Source organism: Neoarthrinium moseri, assembly GCF_022829205.1.
Source record: "Neoarthrinium moseri strain CBS 164.80 chromosome Unknown scaffold42_Wmoseri_CBS_16480, whole genome shotgun sequence".
In the NCBI taxonomy this organism is placed as follows: Eukaryota; Fungi; Ascomycota; class Sordariomycetes; order Amphisphaeriales; family Apiosporaceae; genus Neoarthrinium; species Neoarthrinium moseri.
This window is the reverse complement of record NW_026055156.1, coordinates 28,225-46,847: the sequence shown is the minus strand read 5'-3', so window position 1 is coordinate 46,847 and position 18,623 is coordinate 28,225. Positions and strand designations below refer to the sequence as shown.

Sequence of the window (18,623 nt, the reverse complement as noted above, 5' to 3'; positions counted from 1 at the left end):
GTAGTGTGGGTTTTGCAACGGAGCAAGCTCCGACTCCCCTCTCCTCTCCCCACCGACCGCAAACCAGCAAGGACACGAGTCCCCAAGAGAAAGGCTGTCACCAACCCGACAGCCAGACAGCCACGCATCGCGAAATGTCGCCAATTGAACTACGAAGATCCTTCAGGAGCCTGAAGAAAACACATGCTGTTTCTGGAGAGCACCGAATCCCATTCGTCGTCATGAAAACAAACAGGCATCACTTCTGTAGTTCAATCGTCGCTGCTGCGACAGCAAACTTCACTCAAGTCAGCCAGTGCGTTCCAGTCAATATGCATTGACCTCGCGAACATACATGAAGATTGTCCTCGGCCACAAGTCTGCGGTGATGTGTAGATTTCCTTCCTAGAGCGAGGCATCGCGTTGGCATGTTAGCCTGCACCTGTTGAATGGTAGCTCGCCATTGTCACAGGGTCATCCGTGGCCTAAGAGAGTTAAATAACTCGAGGATATTCTGTACGGGGAAATGGAATGGAAGAAAACGGCCCACGAGACGATGAAATATATCGAACTCAAATCTGTTGATTAATAATACTCGAGTCGGAAAGTCGGAATTGCTGGGCAGGCCACAGCAGCCATTGATGTCGAACTGACGTGGTTGTGGAGGCGAATGCCAGCGGTCTGCCTTTCGGGTAGTGGCCCGGTTACGAGGATGAGATATGGCCATTGTTTCTGAACATCTTCACCGACAGTGATTGAAGTCGCACTCAGATCTTGAACACGGCCGCAAACTACTCCCGTATTTGTGCTCGATGACGCAAGAGACTTCGGATGTAGCCCAACACGTCGGAGTTCGGCCGAAGTAGCTGTCGCTCCCGACATTACGACCGCCGCCCTTCTCTTGCGAGGCCTTGACCTTTTGCTGAATCGTCGTGGTACAAAACCGATCGGCCTGATTGTGCCGCGGCGGGGTGTGGCCCATGCTTGCCGCGTCAAGTTCGCAACGCGAGAGATATAGCTGTACTTTGGCCACGCATGCGTGTATCTTTGATGTTTTGTCAAAGAATCGTTCTTTTCACCTAAGGTCTTCGGTTGTGCCCAGTCGCTGCTAAAGTGTGACTCGATTTCTCTCGAGACACTCTGCACGTTCTCGGCAACTATACGCGAACAAGCTTCCTGCCACATGTTTACTTTCATTTATCAAGAGCATCTCCCACATTGGGAACCATTGAAATTGTATGAGAAGCTGTACGATGAGTCTTTTCGCTGCACATGGTTCTGACCCAATAATGCACGTCCCAAAGCTTCAATCTGAGAGGATCGAGTATGGTTCGTTGGCCAAAGACCTTTGCCCCGGAAACTCCCTACGAAACTGGCGACATCTGCTTCATCGTGGGGACTATATCTTGCTGGGCTCTGCCCCTATACTTAGAAAGACTCCGCGTGAAGACTGTATCAATTGGCCCAGCTTCTTCGATGTGGGATCACGGCCGTCACCGAGTAGATAAATCGATATCCTTGGTGATGCGGTCTGTCACACAATTGGAATGCTTGCTCTGTTGGCTAAGGCACGATATACATCTGATTCGGTGATGTTGTAAGTCTAGCTACCATGCCTCGAAGCTCCACTCGACAGCTATCCAAGACATAGCATATTCTCTACAAGTGAGTATCTAGTCGGACATGAAATGGTTTCAAGACTTTACTGTTTCCGGGCCAGAGCAATGCAGCTGAAGCGAAGGTCCTTGCCGCCATCATCCTGTTCTAGTTTGATGATTCGTTTCAGTCCCAGTTCCAGTGCCTTTGGACTCAAGACATCGTCCTCTTCGGTTAGTGGCCCACGGTCAAGCGGACCTTTGCGTGATCCCTCGAGCTCCCAAAGTCTGCCGTCCGCCTTGACATACGCCACAAAATGTTGACCAATGTGCTCCGCGGCCGGTTGGGCAGGAGTGTCGCCCACCTGTTCCAGCGACTTGTGCGCCGCCTCAAATGCAGCGTTGTGGTACAGCATGCTCGCCCGGTCCGTCATCTTGAGCGGAATTGCTGCGTTTCTTATTCTTTCGAGGTCCGAACCAGGCTGGATGTAGTCAACAGCTGGGCCATTGATTGCGCAGTGCAGCAGGCCAATGGAGCCGCATGCATTTCCGATCGTCTGCTTGAACCATACTACAGGTTCCTGGGGGCCGCTGCCAGCGTAGTCCTCCTTTCCAGCGTCCTCAGCTTCACGGTCTTTGTCCCAAGAGGCTGTGAGAGGAACGATGACCAAGAGGGCGAGCGCAGGTCGGGGGATGTGAGCCAGCAGATCCGGTTCATCCAGGGAATAGACGTCGTAGAATCCCAGCTCGCGTCCAAGGCCTAATTTTGCCGCCAATTGGTCCATCACCTCGGGGTTGTTTTCTACGGCTCCGTCAGCCTGCTCATGCTAAGTGAGCTGATTTGAAGCACGCTTACCCAACATCACCCACCGCTTCTTTCCTTCCATGGCTAGTGGCTTGACGGGAGTCCTTCGGTAGATGCTGCTGAAAAGGGTATGCTGTCAGACAAATGCTACATCGGAATGCGCTGGTAGCTAAGCGCAACGTGACGCTGGCTTACATATAGTGGTAGAAAGCAGCAGCCTCGGGCAGAGAAATGGCGTTTCTCTAGACCGCGAGTAGTCTCCTGCTGTGCTGCGCTGGACTTGACGACCAGCGTTAGAGACGGCGTCCGGTGGCCCTTTCATGAAGTTACCTATGTCTCTGCCCGCTTTAGCAAGTTCAGGCAGCCTGTCCACGTCACACGCGGAGAGTTCAGCCCTACGAATGTCAGGCTGCGGTCAGTGTGGGGACCCTCCCTGCACATCTGGGGTAAGCAGGGTGCCCTTTGCACGTCAAGCTTCGAGGTCCCTGCATGGAATACCCACGCCCTTGATTGGGGCGTAGCACTGGGACTCCCTTGAGATTCCCGGGGTAGTCCCTTGTCGGATCCCTCACGTCGGATATCTAGCCTACTTCAAATGCACTACTGCGTGGGGAACCGATGTACGGTTAGGTATCATCCGTCTCTGTAGGTACGTGCCCTCTAACGGACACATCAGACCCGAAAGTCACAAACAAACTCGGGCGAAGAAATAAGACTCAAGCACCTGGTGTTGAGAGAGTCGGCCTCTGTCCTTCCTCATCGCGTTATAGCGACCCTCTCGGGCCCCTGGAGACTTATACCGAGATTCGGACAAACCGTCTACTCATCCTGCATTTATTTTACCAATCAAAATGACTTGTATGCCTACATTCAGTAGCCTTAGGCTTCAGCTGAAGGATGTCCTTATCTGCGAGTGCTATAGCGTATCGGAGAGTAAGATATCATAAGCACGCTGACAACACACAAGAGGCTAGCCACCTTGACAGCCAAACACAGCCCATCTGTCTTAACCAATGCATTCGGCGATGCCTACGCAGTTTTCCGAGAGCTCGGCCTGTGAAACATATGATAAACTGCCGTGATAGGCTGTACTGCCATCCCTTGCTCGAGCGGCCGAGTTGGATTAGGCCCAAAACCACTCAAACCATTCCATAGTCCGAGCATCCCCTCTTCTTTGGGCTGTGATCCTTCATTGGAAGGGAGGTGTGTGAGAGCTAGAGGCCATGCCGTGAAACTTCCAAACAGGCTCGCCTGAGTTGGTGATACACGACGAGGATATTCTAACAGAGCCTCTTTGACCTTCCAGTAATATCCTCAGCTCTCCAAGGGGTCAGACAAGAATAGACCATCTGACAGTCGGCATGAGTTCCGCCTGAGAAGCCACGATGATGTGTCGGCGGCCGTGAGCTGCAGAACGGAAACGCCCTCACCGAGCTGAGTAGGTCTGCGCAACCAGCTCCAGCCGTGGCGTGATCCTGTAGGTCTTTCGAGATGCGAGCTTCCAGGACTTTCAGAAGTGGCCTGCTGCGGAGCCTTGCAGGGCAGATCATCACGCCTCCCATCACTTGGTGTATATAAGTTGCCTCAACCCCGTCATTGAAAGAGAACCCCATCACTCATCAAAACAAGAACATCACAGCCTACTCATCAACTACTCACCGCACAACTCAGTCCAATCCTTGTTTAAAATCTTCAAAATGCAGTTCACCACCCTCTTCGCTACTGCCATTCTGGCTGCCGCTGGCCTGGCTGCTCCCTCCAACGAGGCCCGCCCGACCGAGGTCCACCTGCAATGGCAGGGCGCTGCCGGCGTGAAGGTCGACCAAAAAGTTCTGGCTGATGGCCAGACATTCAACGTCAACACTGAAATCAGTGTCTCCCACATCCAGGCCTTCGGACCTGAAAGCCTCGTCTGCCACGCCAATGGCATTGACGGCAGCAAGACCGATGTCTTTGGTTTCAATACTGTCGATGTTGGCCCTCCACAGGTTCAGAGCAATGTCACTTGTACTGTATAAACGTCTGCTTGACTACCGCTCACCATTTTTCTCACACCGGCAACGAGCGGAAGATATGTGATGGTTGGTGAGGGAGTCCGTGGTGATGGAGACACATTCCTTTGTTCATGTTCTCAGGGGCCCCGAACATGATTTACCTACTTAACAGCAATGGATACTCAAAAGTTAGATCTGTGATCCAATGTTAGTAGCTTAGCTAGTATTGAATACACACCATCGAAAGCACTACTTGATGTGCTATGAGGAGTTTGGATTACACCTTTGGTGTTTGAGACCACTGTGATAAGCAGCAAGCTTGAAGGACTTGTTGAATAACTACGGGAAACTGCGAATGAGTTTCTGACGCGGAAACGATATCTTGTTCTTCCACACTGTTACCAGTCTAAGGCTGACTCTACGGCACGGGAAACAACTGATGACCACAACGAAAGGGAAGTCTCGGAACAAAAGCAACACTTGCTCCTTTGTTTGTGATTCCGGCTCCCTAAGGGAGAAACCTGAGAAAATTTGGGAAAGATGACCAGATGACCACTTACCACTCAGCCTCAGCGTAACGGGGAGATTGGGCTGGCGACGGGAGCTGCACAGCCTCCTGTCGGCCCTGAACCTTAGAATGCGGGACAAGTCCTCATCTCCCTCAGCGGCATCAAGCCGATTGAACCACTCATCAGCAGTGGGCTCCTCCGGGCCGCGAGCAGTTCCGCTGCGCTGCATCTCCTCGCAAGAAGCCATCCACTTCTTCGCCTTCCGAATCGCGCCCGCCCGCTCCAGCGTACACGTGGAAGCCGCCGCGGTGCTGTGGGCAGAAGAACGCTGCTCTCGAGGATAGAATTTGTCGGCCTGTCGCGGAGGAGCAGTCGCAGCCCACTGGGCGTAGAAATTGTTCGTGGCGTTTGACTCGAATGAGTATTTCTTGCCTTGGGCGCAAGCAACGGGGGAACAACCACACTCGAGGAGCGGAGCTGACCCATCATGAGCCAAGCTCTTGCCATTGTCAACCAGAACGGCATGTGCGTCCCTTTCCTGCTGGGTTGCGTCATCACGGCGCCGAACAAGGCGGCGCCAGAGGTTGTTGATCTTGGTGAACATTGTTTGATGTATCAAAGACTCGTCCGAGATCCTGCGGTCAAGAATGGATTAGCGTGATCGGGAGAGGCTTAGAATTTATAGACTAATCTTGATTCTCTCTTGTCTATATTGTTCCGTGGCAAGTATTAGAACAAGAAAGACGTCTCCGGGATAAAGAAAGGGCTTATTAGTACACACTAGCATTGTCAACCGTGTCAAAGTTAAACCGAGCTTGCCTGTTCATCTCTTAGGGGTATAGCTGTTCGTTCTGTGAAGGATTTTTAAGGTAGTATAGAACAGAGAACAAGGCATTGAAGACAACGACAAGGACGTTCATCCGCAACAACAATGGCAAGAGAATCCATACTTAAGAAAGCCCCTGTCTGTCAGTTTCAGGACCTACAGCTCTCGAGTCACAGACAAGATCAGGTCGGATCCAATAGCTACACCTTGGCAGCTCAAGACTGCCGTGCGGCGTTTCTAGGTAAGAAGTTCTTCGGTCTATCACACGCAGGCACCGTGATTAGATAGGGCGATCTTTCCGAGGAAGAGTCATGTGTGGGGATCTTAAAATTACGTATGGGTGCGGACACTGGGAGAGTCAATTCACTGAGTGCCCGGCGTTCCGCAAGAAGCGGTCATCATTCATGGCGAAGCTATTCGGTAGGTCGGGGGCCAAGGACTGCGGTAAGGTCCGGAGGGAGAGGTCGACGTCAACGCGGCCCTGCGATCAGTGTGCCATCACAGGTGATGGCCTGAGCAGCCAGAGAGTTGGGAATGGCGCTAGAATCGTTCACCGTCAGTATGTTGACGAGAGCTTCCGTAATGAGCGGCAGGACGCCGCTAGGAGCGCTCTCAAGTCGGGCAAGAAGCCTCGTTCTTCAAAGAGCCGCAAGCATCACGAAGTCATCTCCAGTAAGAATAGTGTATGGTGTCCTGAGTATTATCACCACCCCGAGACTGTGGCAGCAGCGAGATACGGCCGGCCAAGCGCTCCGGCACCACCAGTGGCACCACCTCGGGCTCCGGAGAAATCCACGAAACCACACAGTACTTCCCATCGTTCATCCTCGCGCAAGACGTCGAGTAAGTCGACCGGGCAGGACCGCCGCTTGGGACATCCAATCCAGAGCAGGGAGGAGGCCAAGGGTTACTACCCAGCTTTCAGTCCTCTGCAGCCACTCCGTAGACCAGCCGAGCCGAAGCCGGCGCTGGCATCTCGTAAAATCCGCGGCCAAGGTATAGACGGACCGCCACCGTCCCCGTACCAGCCATACGCGCACGAAGAAATCGGATACGCCCACACGTGCGACTACAAGCACTATCTCCCCATGGCAGGAGCGCGACCGGCAGCCGGTGCCGCGCCTCCGCTGAAGGCAAGGCCACAGCCCATACCAGCCCCCAAGCCCTACCACCAGGTGTATTCTGGTGAGCTCAAGCAGGCCGAGAGGCTGTCCCGGGGACAATCGTCGCGCGTGCCTGCCCCCGCACCGCAGCAGCAGAAGATCTCCCGACCTCAGCCGCCCCCGCGCAAGACCAAGCCAGCGGCTGGCTCCTCGGTCCTGCAGAGCTTCGGCCGCGCAATCGGGATCGAGGGCGAAAGCTCCGATGACACCAACTCCGATATCTCGTTCGCCTGTGCCGGGGCCAGGCTGGTGGAGTCTCGTGCTCCCCAGCCGGCTCCGAGACGGCGGTGAAGAGAAATCCAGGGGTAGACAGAGTGGTCTTGTGTTTGAAAGGTGAGTCCCCGTTTTCTTCGTTCGAATTCGACTGTAATAGATCAGCCCTTTGGGCCGTTGGCGTTCTTCATTCGTGGGAAGACTTGATTGGCACAAAGGCGAGCTCGGTTAGGTAAGCGTTGTTTATAATCTCTAGAATTTGATAATTATCAATCAAGTCCCATCTCCCCACTGTCTGCTGCTCATCTCAGGGTCTAAGTATCTCAGATACTACCTCAATATATGGTCTGAACTCAGCTCGTCTATTTATTAACACCGTACTCCATCGCACCGTAGTTGATGAAATTGAAGGGTATCAACGGTAGCTAAAACACTTCAAGTAATTCTTCTCACCTGCGAACTCTACGCGCTGCGCCTGGTCGGGCCTCCCCATGCCGCGTGGCCCTGAGGCCTGCCGGCCCGGAGCTTGCGCGTAGTTCGCCCGCTTCCATGTTCGTAGCCCCAGGATTGTAAAGTCTTGGCTCAGAGGTTGGAAATCTGGATGTCCTTGCCAACGCGTTCCCAAACGAGTTGGCGCTGATTGTGCGGTTACGGATCATTGTGCCTTTCCATTCTTTGAAGCATCCTTTGCCTTTTGTGCCCGGAACTTGGCAATCTCGATTTGCACGGCCTTCTCGACCCGGCTTTGCAGTTCCCGTCGGTATCCGAACTTGAAGAGGAGTTCAAGCCAGACGAACAGCGGTGCAAGAAAGATGGCCTGAACCAGATTGTCGAGCAGCGCCGGGGCACGGCCTTCGAACGCGCCGTGGCCCAGAAACTGGAGCAGCCAGCAGGCGATGTGTGTTGCAATGGCGATCTGGTTCGTCTGGGTCGGGTTCTCGATCAAAGCCTTGTTGGAGGCGGCGGCGGCTGCGAGGCAGATTGCACCCAGGGCCGTGCCTGCGACTGGTTCAAGCAGTATGTATAGTACGGCATATGCTATGGCGGCGATGGTGCCGAGGTTGAGGTCGAGGTACGGGACGGACAAGGCCTCGGGAAGCGGGATAAGGGTGCCCGTGTTCGCAGCCTGTGCGCAGGGGCGCGTTGATAAGCGTCGGGCCAGGAGGATTCGAGCGTAGCGGCTACTGGGAAGAGAGACATACCATGCAGAAGCCCGAGAAGAGGATCAGGGGCACACATGTCATGTGAATGGCGATGTTGACCGCGTTGTGGTGGTAGGCGCCATACTACAAGCCGGATTAGCTGCCGCCGTAAGCGAGCCTGAAGACAGGGTAAGAATCGAGATGACCTACGAAGGTGAGCTGCTTCTCGAGGTTGAGCGACATGTTGGGCCAGGGATTCGCGGCGGTCGACTGTTCGGGATCCGGTCTGTCGTTGAAGGGAGGGACGGGGGTCGCGGGATAGCGGGATAGACAGGATACTTAGTCTCTCCGGGGCGTGGTGGTGCGCGCAGCGGCCAGCGGTCACTAAACTTTTTGGATAACTGGTCTGGTGGGGAATGGGCCGACGATGACCTCTAGTTTATCACGTCAACAATTGAGACCCGGGGGGGCCTTTGTCTCTCGCCTGTGCAGTAAGCAGCAGATCACATCAGAGCGTGGCAGGTTTGCCTGTAAGCTCTCATGCAGCCGAGGGCGCAACAAAGTGCCGACACGCGACGTAGTAAGGTTGGGCGTCTATGGGACTTGGAGAGCCTGTTCCATCCCCATGTGCAGTGCGTATTCCTGCTGCTCCGTGTGAGCCGTGAGCGGGGCCGATCCCAGAGAGCACGGCTCTGCGATATTTTCTAGACTGGTGATCCTGAATGAAGGACGAGATGTTCTTCTTGTTCGAGGGTTTCCTGCAGGCCGCCGGGATCGCTCACACCTGCATATGCGCCCGAGACCATCAACACGTGCCTCACGTTTCTCAAGTGTTGTGCCGTCTATCGCATTGCCATGGCCTCGCTGGTATAACTTGGGCGTGAGAGACACATTCAAGACTATCTATGTGCCTAGAAGTTGCCTATAGGGCAATTGTGTGTGTCTACCATCCAATGAGACGAGCTACCTGCAGATACTTGACACTACCGAGACTCGACTGACTCGTTCGAGTTGACGAGAAATAGTTCCTGGTGTAAGCAATCATGTCCACTCGGACTTATGAGCTGGGCGACTGAGGACTCGATGCGACCGAGCGCACCAGCTGGTCGGTGGTGCGGAGGCCCAGCGACGGCCCGGCAGCACGGCGTCGGGGTGCTGAGGTGCATACTGGCTGGAATGGAACCTGAGGCACATGGAAGGCTCGCAGTGGGGGCCTGGGGGGCTTTGGGGGCCACCCTGCCACCGGCGCTGCGGGTGGGCGCCTGCGCTTTGACCAGACCTAAGGAACAGGATGAGGCTCCCGCACCTTTTTTGCCTGCCAGGGGAGGAAGGCTGAACATTCCAGAGCCCCGACCGCATAAGTCAAGTCACATACGTTCACATCGCCGACCGCGATCGTTGCCTCGCCTCACCTCAACTCCACCTCGCCCGTCGCCGCGCTTCTCACTCACATCTGCCGGTGTCCTCTCCCCCAGCGAGCGGCCTGCGTCAGACGCCAATCCTCGCTTTCGTTCGTCGCGCGTCGCACAATTTTTCCAATCATCGCTTCTGCGCCGATTCACTTCCCCGGCGATTCTCTTTCCGGCACGAGTGCGTCCCTCCAGCTCGACCATACTCCATGATACCCACGCCTTTTTGATTCTATGCGCCGACTTTTGACTTCCGCGGTCGACTTTGTTCATTGGAGAAACGAAACAACGCGCTTCACTCCGTCGCTGATCCAACACGCGGCCGCCTGAATCTTGCCCACCGTCGACATCGAACACGCCACGCCCTTGAATCAGTGGCATCCAGTGACACAGGCTGCCTGCGACGCGGCGGTGCGGTGCGGTGCGGTGCGGTCAACTGCAGTGCGCTTTGGCCTCTTCAATTGGCCTTGGACCATTTGTTGTCTGCCCTTTCTTGATCAGATTATTGTAGCTTCGGGTAGTAGGCACACGCCGTCTCGACGCCATGTTCTTCGTCTACACTCTTGAGCGTCGTGTGACGCTCCACCCGTCTTTCTTCGGCAAGAACATGCACGAGCTCGTCACTCGGAAACTGCTGGACGATGTCGAGGGGACCTGTACCGGCAGCTACTACATCATCACCATCATGGACAGCTTCTTGATCTCCGAAGGCAAGATCCTACCTGGAAGTGGCCTGGCCGAATTCACAGTGGAGTACAAGGCCGTCATATGGAGGCCCTTCAAGGGCGAGACGGTAGGCATGCAGTAGAGCTCCGTCGGCAACCGGTTACTGATCAGCTCCAGATCGATGCTGTCGTGGCCTCAGCCAACCAGCACGGTTTCTTCGCCGAGGCGGGACCGCTGAGAATCTTTGTATCCGGTCACGTATGTGCATGACACGTCTATCAGAGTGTGCCCCCGATTAACCGTCGTGACATAGTTGATTCCTAGCGAGGTCAAGTGGGATCCCAATGCCACGCCTCCTGAATGGACTGATGGCGACGACACGCACATCAAGGCTGGTACTCACGTCCGGACCAAAATCATTGGTACCCGAGCCGACATCGGTGAGCTGTGGGCTATTGGCAGCATCAAGGAAGACTATCTTGGGTAAGTCCCTCTCCCCCCTTTCCCCTTTCTGGTCCTGCCTTGGGCCCTCTCCGCCTGGATCAACTTGTTGACAACGGCATTCAAAGACCTCTCGAGTAAGATGCGGGGGACGCATCATGATATCTCCGGATGATTCAGGCTGGAGGCTTGACGTCACGCTTTTCCCTCAGAGCAACCGCGTCTTGCAAACATTCAATAGTTTTGCGAGGAAATTATCCGATGGGAAGAACAAGCATCGACGCAACCCGCTTTGCTCTCTCCTTGTCGCAAGGTAATAGCCACATTTGTCTGCAGGTAACGCTCGCAATCGTACATGAGCAAACATTCAGAAAGTTGAGTTTGAGTGGCTATACAATTTGATGCATCAAACTCCGTTCGTGCCACACTCGGCAACTGCCAAGGCCGTCGCACCGGCATGTTCATCGGTCTATCTTTGAGTCCTCTGAAGACGAAGGCAGCAACCCGACCAACATCTTCACCTCGCATATAACAGCCTCCGGGCCATACACCGCTCTGCCTGGTTCCTGCTAGGGATAGACCCAGAGATAGGCTTCACTGGCCAAAATGATGCCAAGAGGTACCTAGCTACGTAAGAAAGAAAAATTCCAACAAGACTGCGTGATTTTCGCAGCCCTCATGTTCCGTCCTTTCTGTTGTCGGTGAAGATGTTGGTTCAGATCCTTTCAGACATATGCTCCCCCATGGCCAAACAAACCATGCATGGAACGCTAGATCATGCCGACTGCCAGCTATGATTCAGTGGTGGCCTTGTCGGCTTGAACGACGTTTGCCACGACTTGGCTATGCATTTCATGGGCAAAGAGACTTGTGAAGAGTGGCAGCAAGGATATGGACATCCGGCAACGCTACTCGACCAGTTACGGGCCCTTGACCGCTGTCTATGGATGTCGCCTATGTCAGAATGATATGACCCTGCAGCCAACATGACATTTCTCCTACAGAAGTACCCATTGACTCGTCACTCAATCTTGAGTTGGCATGGGTTGTCGTCGTGCCGCGCCCAGAAAGGGCAGCTGCGCCTCTCGGCACCGACTTGCTGTCACCTTGAAGCGCGGCTGAACCGCTTGAAATGGAATTACTCGCCAGTTGGCTCCATTTCGCGCGGCTGTGATCGCCAAATTATATTGGAAACCAACAGGCGCGCTTAGCCCCGTAAACCCAGAAAATGCAACCAGACGATCCCTGGACCCGAATGCTCAAGGGCGAGCCCCCAAACTACAACCTCGGGTTGGAGAGCAAGGTCAGAACAGCATATACGAACCGAGATGAGCAAGAAAGTCAGACAGGCTGCCGGGTCTACAGGACACTCACCGGTCGGGCCTATGCAATCCTCTCCCAAGCCGCGCTCCTATCCCGGCTCCAGCATCTCCAGACTAGCGGCTAAGGGAACTGGACCCATTGCGTCGAAGAGGGGTAGGCGAGACCGGGAGACATGTTGGTCACATCTGCGCAATATGTGCATAGCGGCTCGTCGACGGCACCAATCGGGTAAAGATGTCGTTTGCTCTGGGTTGAATAGTGAAGATGCCTGCAAGTTGAGCCCCGTTGCTCAACCCACGCCATCTGCCACCACGGCTGCGATCGCCGGATTTGCCATGCTCTGGTTCTGTCGCCCGTTTTAGGCAAGGGCATGCAGTGGCTACGGCTCTGGGCTCCCCATCAAACACCGGGATAAGTCGCTTGCGGGAGAAGTACATCCAGCTGCTGTTACGTTTCCTCTTGTGGTGTGTACGATGTGCCGCGCGCATGAAGAATACACAACCTTGGTGATGATGTTCCTGACCTATTTGCATACCTCGCTATTTAACGAACAATGAGGATGATGGATGACTACTGGGCGGCCCGCGCCGTTCGTAAAACCGCGGTTCTTCAGCGGGTGGTCCTACAGAACTCCAAACTCCACAACAAAGAGTATCGCAGGCGTTGCTGTCGAACGCTAGAGTCTTTAGCACCCTGGCGGGAGCTCTCCGCGGATGCTTGCTGCAAACTACCAAAAATCCCTTGCATGGACAAGATTGACTTCGACTAGCCCATAGACTGCGGTGGGGGGGGCTTGCCTTCATCACCACCCCTGGGTGGATATTTGTGTCAACGATCCCGACTTCTTGGGAGAAATGTGTGCACCAACCAGCGACCCAAGTTGGTGGCCAAGGTCTGCCGCCTGCTATTCATGACCTAGGGTTGCATGCAGGAGTTATGTTGCCTAACCCAAACTTTCACTGGTTTGCTGCATCCACATGCAACATACAGGGCTCTCCCAAGTCGCTGGGTTCCACCTCATTTGCCCAGGCAAGTTAATGCCTGTTATACTGGCCCCCATTCACTTCACAGCAAGTAGGCAGATCCAAGACCACTGGGCCTTGAACGCATACATGCAGTGCCATGAGCTCAGAATTGAGTGTCCTGACATTGTGTGCACCTAACGGGTGGATCATCGCCTATGCGGTTAGACATCAAGCAAGCTAACTAACATATGGGGCATGATGGTTCAGAATGGCGATCCAGACAACCACAGAATCACCAAGAAGTTGGCGGTGATGGCATCCAGAAAAAAATCATGGTCGCAAGGTACGGCTTGATGATTCGCCAGTATACGCGCGTTGGAAGTTGGTTGTTTCCTCCCGCTGGCCCGGTACACTGGGTTGAATTTCTCTCGAGTGCTTAGCGACCATCAAAAATGGATGCGACCGCATATTCAAACAAGACGGTCCAAAGTTAAACCATTGCGTTGGAACCCAATGATATCGAATGGCCGATCGCTTGTCGGGTACAGTAACCCTTCATGTCGAGTACGTTGTTTGCGAGCATCATCAAAATGACTAGAATTTTCCATTTTGTTCCCATGGGGCCGGAAATGAAATGTCCTCCGTATCATGCTCACCGAAGGAAGGATCTATCACGTTGGTGACTCGTTTGTTTCGTATCTCCTGGGCGTGGAGATGTATGTTTGTTTCTTTTTTTCTAATGCTATCACAGACGACCACATTGCAAACATACTCGTGTGATATCTGGATCATGATTCGTCCTGCTCAGCACGTAATATACATAATGAACAGGGATATAGGACCAGTGGTCTTCTTGGAGAACCGTTGCCTGCCCTCGAAATACAATCCTAGCTCCACGTAGTTGCCGCTAGAGTCCGTCAATTGCCCTAAGGCTGCTGCGGGTTTATCGCTTTCCTAACACATGCAGGGTTGGCGATTCGAACAAGGGTCGCCCCCGTCCAGTGGCCAGCCTATACTATACAAAGTAACATGGAGCGATTCTGCATGTGAGCGGAGCACCTAGCAGAGTGGAAAGAACCCGTGCCGTCACTGCTAAGCCTGGGCAACAACTAACTAACGACCTCTTGGGTGCCCCGGAGATGTCATCAATATGTGGCAATAGTGAGCTGCAATGTTATTCCCATCCTAGCAGCCAACATGTCGACGATCTCGATTGTGTTCCTCAAGGCAGCGAGAGGCACGATGATGCACAATCTGGCTTGGCAACCCAACAAGCCATCCAGTCCACCGGATCAGAGGCCGTCAAGTCATGTGCAATCCGCTTCCTGTGTGACGATGCAGACTGCATACGCCTACGACAAGGGTCGGCAGTTGGCCCTACGGGGCTCCGCTCAAGGTACAAGTGGGTGACAGGTAACTACAACCACTAGACGCTTGCCCGCGGCATCTCGCTGGGTCCTCTTTCCGGAGGCACGAACCAGGAGATTTCAAACGGTATTCCGCCACCGCCCATGTTGGTTGTTGTGTCTTGGGACTTTTGGCTCTAACAACTATAAAGGCGCAGAGCCTTGAAGGGTGGCCGCAAAACAGGCCAACCTCGAGCTTTGTGTGACTCAGAAACCTCACGCTTGTTTGTTTGTTTGATTGTTTGACTGTCTCCTTGGAGTGTTAAGCTCGGTTGGATCGTGAAATTACATTTCGAGTAGACAGTTTACCCACTTCCCGAGATTCGCCCTGCTATATAACCCTCGAATCGCAACACCAAAGAAACACGGCCTTAGTTCGCCTTCACAGGTAGTCACTCCTTCGAACTAAGTGAGCTTGACCTTGTACTGAGCCAGTCAGAGTCCCTGCCGAATTTCTAATAGCGTCACCACACTCTCGCCTGTACACCCTACCGAAACTTTAGTTTGGGTTGCATACATAGAAAGGTAACGTTCTAATTCCTTCGCATGACCCCCCTCTTCCTTCGGGGTTTGCAAGTCACATCATGTTGGTGTTGTGCTGATGCATCGATGCCTTCCTTTAGGCTTCCCCGAGCAGCCTCATATCAGTATAGGGCCCCCAAACCTCGAGGGCTGCTGTACACATCGCCATAAGAGAGTAAGCCGTGTGATCCACTCCTGCCGAGCAATGAGCATCACAGTAACATGATATGGCCTATCATATGATGCTGACCGTACATGAAGGTTGTTGCTGAAGATTGCACAGATCGATTGAGCTAGGACTTTGAGGCTGCTGCATCGGTCCCGAACCTCGCGCTGAAGATATAAGACTCAAATAGACGTCACAAAGCCAGCGGCTATTGAAAGACAACACTTCATTGTTGTGTCAAGGCTACTTCTGATCTTGTAAGTCGTTTGACGGAAACAAACCGACTTGGTGGTCAGATGCTGACAGCCAGAAATTGTTTTAGTGCATCCGAAGTCAAGTGCTCTCTAAAGCTTAACATGGCGGCTCGACTGTCAGCACCTTTTCGGCTCCATGCTCGCAGACAATGCGCCGTGGCAGCCAGAACTATCAACGCTGGAAACAGATGCTCTTCTAGACGATCCATCCAAACCACTACCAATTCTGAGCCTGTGTCCAGATTAGATTTGGACCGGCATGCCCCAAACTCACGGGTTCGCAGACTATCGACCAGCTCCAGATGGCTTGCTCAAGAAACAGCAATGCCGAGCGTATCGATGGCCGAGCCCATCGTACCCAACTATCCCCAAGAGGCGCTTGGCCGGGACGAATTCTGGCGTCAAATCCCAATGTGGAAGGATGTCTCGACACAGCAATTCCTCTCTTGGGATTGGAGTGTAAGCCCACTTTGCACACAACCGTGAACCCACATGCTGATGGAATACTCAGAGGAAAAATGTCATCGAATTTCACAAAAGAACAAACCCGGATTCGTTCAGAACACTACTCGCAGGATTACTCCCTGACTCCGTACCGCTGGACAGGAAGACCGGGATGATCCAGAGCCGCGATGAGTTTATCGAGGATGTGTTTGCCGGGCTGACCACTTCTACAATGTCTTTGCGTATAATGTAGGTGCCCAACCCTTGCTTGTCGTTGATTATATCGCGCGCACCAGAGAGCAATGATAATTGACATCCAGCTAGGCCTTATGTCTTCAGCAGGATCAACTGGAAAGATCCTCGACACGACCCAATCTTCCGCCAATTCATACCTCTTGGCTCCCAGATGCTTCCAGATCATCCAGAAGTCAAACTAGATTCGCTTCACGAGGAATCGGACTCCCCGGTCAATGGCTTAGTGCATCGTTACCCGGACAAGGTCCTCTTCTTGGGTAAGTCCAAAGCCAACTAGGTGGTGGCTCTGCCGGCGCTGGATCAACTTACTAACGAGCCCTGCAGCAACCTCGGTTTGCCCAACTTACTGCTCGTTTTGCACTCGATCCTATGCAGTCGGGGCTGACACGGAGGAGCTCGAGAAAAAGGGACTCCTGAAGATGACCCGAAAGCGCTGGGACGAGTGTCTTGCCTACATCGCCAGCACCCCTGAGGTCCAAGACGTTGTCATCTCGGGCGGCGACTCCTACTATCTCGCCGCCAACCACATCGTGGAGATTGGCTACCGCCTGCTGGCGATGCCAAACGTCAAGAAGATCCGGTTTGCGTCCAAAGGGCTCGCTGTTTCTCCGACGCGAATACTCGACCCCAACGACGAGTGGACCACTGCCATCATTGCCGTAAGCCGACAGGCAGAAAGGGTTGGCAAGAGAATGGCCCTACATACCCACTTCAATCATCCAAATGAGATCTCATGGGTTACGGAGATGGCCAGCCGCAGACTGCGGGACGCGGGCGTGACGGTCAGGAACCAGAGCGTCCTACTCCGCGGCGTCAACGACAATGTCGAGACCATGTCCAAGCTCGTCCGGACATTGTCTGATACTCTGCGAATTGCTCCGGTATGTTGAGAAGTATCACCCGACCTACACTGCCTGAAGAACGAGACTAACACGTGTGCAGTACTATGTCTACCAGTGTGACATGGTGCCCAAGGCAGAACACTTCCGGACGCCACTACAGACGATACTCGATATCGAAGAGCAAATGAGGGGGTCAATTGCCGGGTTCGACATGCCGACCTTTGTTGTCGATCTCCCAGAAGGCGGCGGCAAGCGCCTTGCCCAAAGCCGGAAGTCATATGATCGTGCCACCGGTGTGTCAACATTCACCGCGCCGGCTGTCAAGGGCGATACGAAGGAAAATAAAGTGTACCGTTACTTTGATCCACTGAACTCTCTGATCAAGTAAGAGTGGCTTCCCGGAACGCTCATCTAGATAAGGAAGGCTTGGGTTACCATCTTACAGCACGTCACTCGTCACTATGAAAACCTAGATGCCTCGAATTGGTATGCTGGATCGAACCTGGTTATACAATGGGGTCAAAGGATTCGCGTATATGTTTCTTTGCTCCCCATAAAGTAGCGTAGAATGAAGTATGTCAGGGCGGGAGTGGGAGGACGGTAGTAGAGTGGACAGATCATACGCACACAGCGCCTTTGGCCCGTGTGCGAACTTTCATTTCAGGTACATTGCTTCAGATACATAGTTGACTCGAATTGGCATCGGGACATGCCAGGAGATGAATTGAAAAATGTGGACCAAGAAGCTTCCATGCATCGATCTTCTATGAGATCACCGTGGGCCCGGCGGCCTGTGGCTGCCACGAGAAGGAGATTGCGGCCTTTAGAGTTGCAGCTATGTTTCTGCAGTAACCTAAGTTACCAGTGCCATGTGTGACTTTCAGGTAAGACTCGTGGCACGTGTGGGGACCAAATCAAGATGCTACATTTCATGGATGATCTAGAAAAACCTTAAGCTCGTCCCTGGCTTTGCCTGGAACCCGAACATCTGGTCAACTGGTCGGTCGGTCGTGTTCCAAGCCGTGCGGATACGCAAATCATGGCGCATGGTGGAAATGAAGACCTGTCACCCCTGCCACCATGGGAAGAGCTCCTAAGATTAGCCACGCGCCAAAACAACGACAACTCGGAATCCGGGACAACTTGTCTTTACTTCAGGACAACCCAGGTTTGGACTATTGGCCCAAGTCAGCATCGTCATCGAAGCATTAGGGGGTGTTCGAGGCAGAGCATGCATGACATTGCATGCAGGGCCGGACAACTTGGGCGAACAAGCCGAACCCGGAAATGAACCGCTACTTATGTGCATGCTTGAGCACAGCATTAAAGCGACAACTATAAGTATAAATACGAATTGATCATACCCAACGGGCCTCAGTTGATGATGTACGGACATAACACAGACGGGAACGCGCAGAAGGGGCCCCCTCCCAAAAGACGTCGGGATGTCGTGCATTGATCGGCACGCTATTTCGATAGCAATGACAGATTCTACGGCGATATCGGTTGTCGTTCCCATGCTAGTATCTGGGAACGTAGGCACGTCGCGTGATTTGAAAGGAAAGATGATCTTCACAGGTCCCTCGGTGTTTGACTTCCATCGTGTGCGACCGTCCACTGCCCAGGCTCCACTAGAGACTTACCGCAACTGGCATCGACGATGATCACTGCCGCATGTAGAGCCTCCAAATCCCTTGCCCCTGG

General features: G+C 53.5%; 6 protein-coding genes across 6 annotated transcripts; 3 read left to right on the top strand and 3 right to left on the bottom strand.

The window, feature by feature from the left end:
* Positions 1 to 1,681: 1,681 nt before the first annotated feature.
* JN550_009299 (uncharacterized protein) lies at positions 1,682 to 2,461 on the bottom strand (the record flags this gene model as incomplete). The annotated part of the gene is made up of 2 exons (XM_049321356.1): positions 1,682 to 2,376; positions 2,431 to 2,461. 2 exons carry the CDS (start codon positions 2,459 to 2,461, stop codon positions 1,682 to 1,684), a joined length of 726 nt encoding a protein of 241 aa, XP_049168656.1.
* A 1,585-nt stretch (positions 2,462 to 4,046) lies between these two features.
* Positions 4,047 to 5,486, bottom strand: JN550_009298 (uncharacterized protein; the record flags this gene model as incomplete). The annotated part of the gene is made up of 3 exons (XM_049321355.1): positions 4,047 to 4,389; positions 4,535 to 4,568; positions 4,934 to 5,486. The coding sequence occupies 3 exons, from the start codon at positions 5,484 to 5,486 to the stop codon at positions 4,047 to 4,049; spliced, it is 930 nt and encodes a 309-aa protein (XP_049168655.1).
* A 533-nt stretch (positions 5,487 to 6,019) lies between these two features.
* Positions 6,020 to 7,162, top strand: JN550_009297 (uncharacterized protein; the record flags this gene model as incomplete). Its single annotated transcript, XM_049321354.1, has 1 exon — positions 6,020 to 7,162. The coding sequence occupies one exon, from the start codon at positions 6,020 to 6,022 to the stop codon at positions 7,160 to 7,162; it is 1,143 nt and encodes a 380-aa protein (XP_049168654.1).
* A 577-nt stretch (positions 7,163 to 7,739) lies between these two features.
* Positions 7,740 to 8,469, bottom strand: JN550_009296 (uncharacterized protein; the record flags this gene model as incomplete). The annotated part of the gene is made up of 3 exons (XM_049321353.1): positions 7,740 to 8,210; positions 8,287 to 8,370; positions 8,437 to 8,469. The coding sequence occupies 3 exons, from the start codon at positions 8,467 to 8,469 to the stop codon at positions 7,740 to 7,742; spliced, it is 588 nt and encodes a 195-aa protein (XP_049168653.1).
* Positions 8,470 to 10,179: 1,710 nt separating this feature from the next.
* Positions 10,180 to 10,788, top strand: JN550_009295 (uncharacterized protein; the record flags this gene model as incomplete). Its single annotated transcript, XM_049321352.1, has 3 exons — positions 10,180 to 10,428; positions 10,479 to 10,559; positions 10,615 to 10,788. 3 exons carry the CDS (start codon positions 10,180 to 10,182, stop codon positions 10,786 to 10,788), a joined length of 504 nt encoding a protein of 167 aa, XP_049168652.1.
* A 4,914-nt stretch (positions 10,789 to 15,702) lies between these two features.
* On the top strand, positions 15,703 to 17,307 carry JN550_009294 (uncharacterized protein; the record flags this gene model as incomplete). Its single annotated transcript, XM_049321351.1, has 5 exons — positions 15,703 to 15,837; positions 15,890 to 16,071; positions 16,147 to 16,334; positions 16,402 to 16,958; positions 17,020 to 17,307. The coding sequence occupies 5 exons, from the start codon at positions 15,703 to 15,705 to the stop codon at positions 17,305 to 17,307; spliced, it is 1,350 nt and encodes a 449-aa protein (XP_049168651.1).
* Positions 17,308 to 18,623: the final 1,316 nt, after the last annotated feature.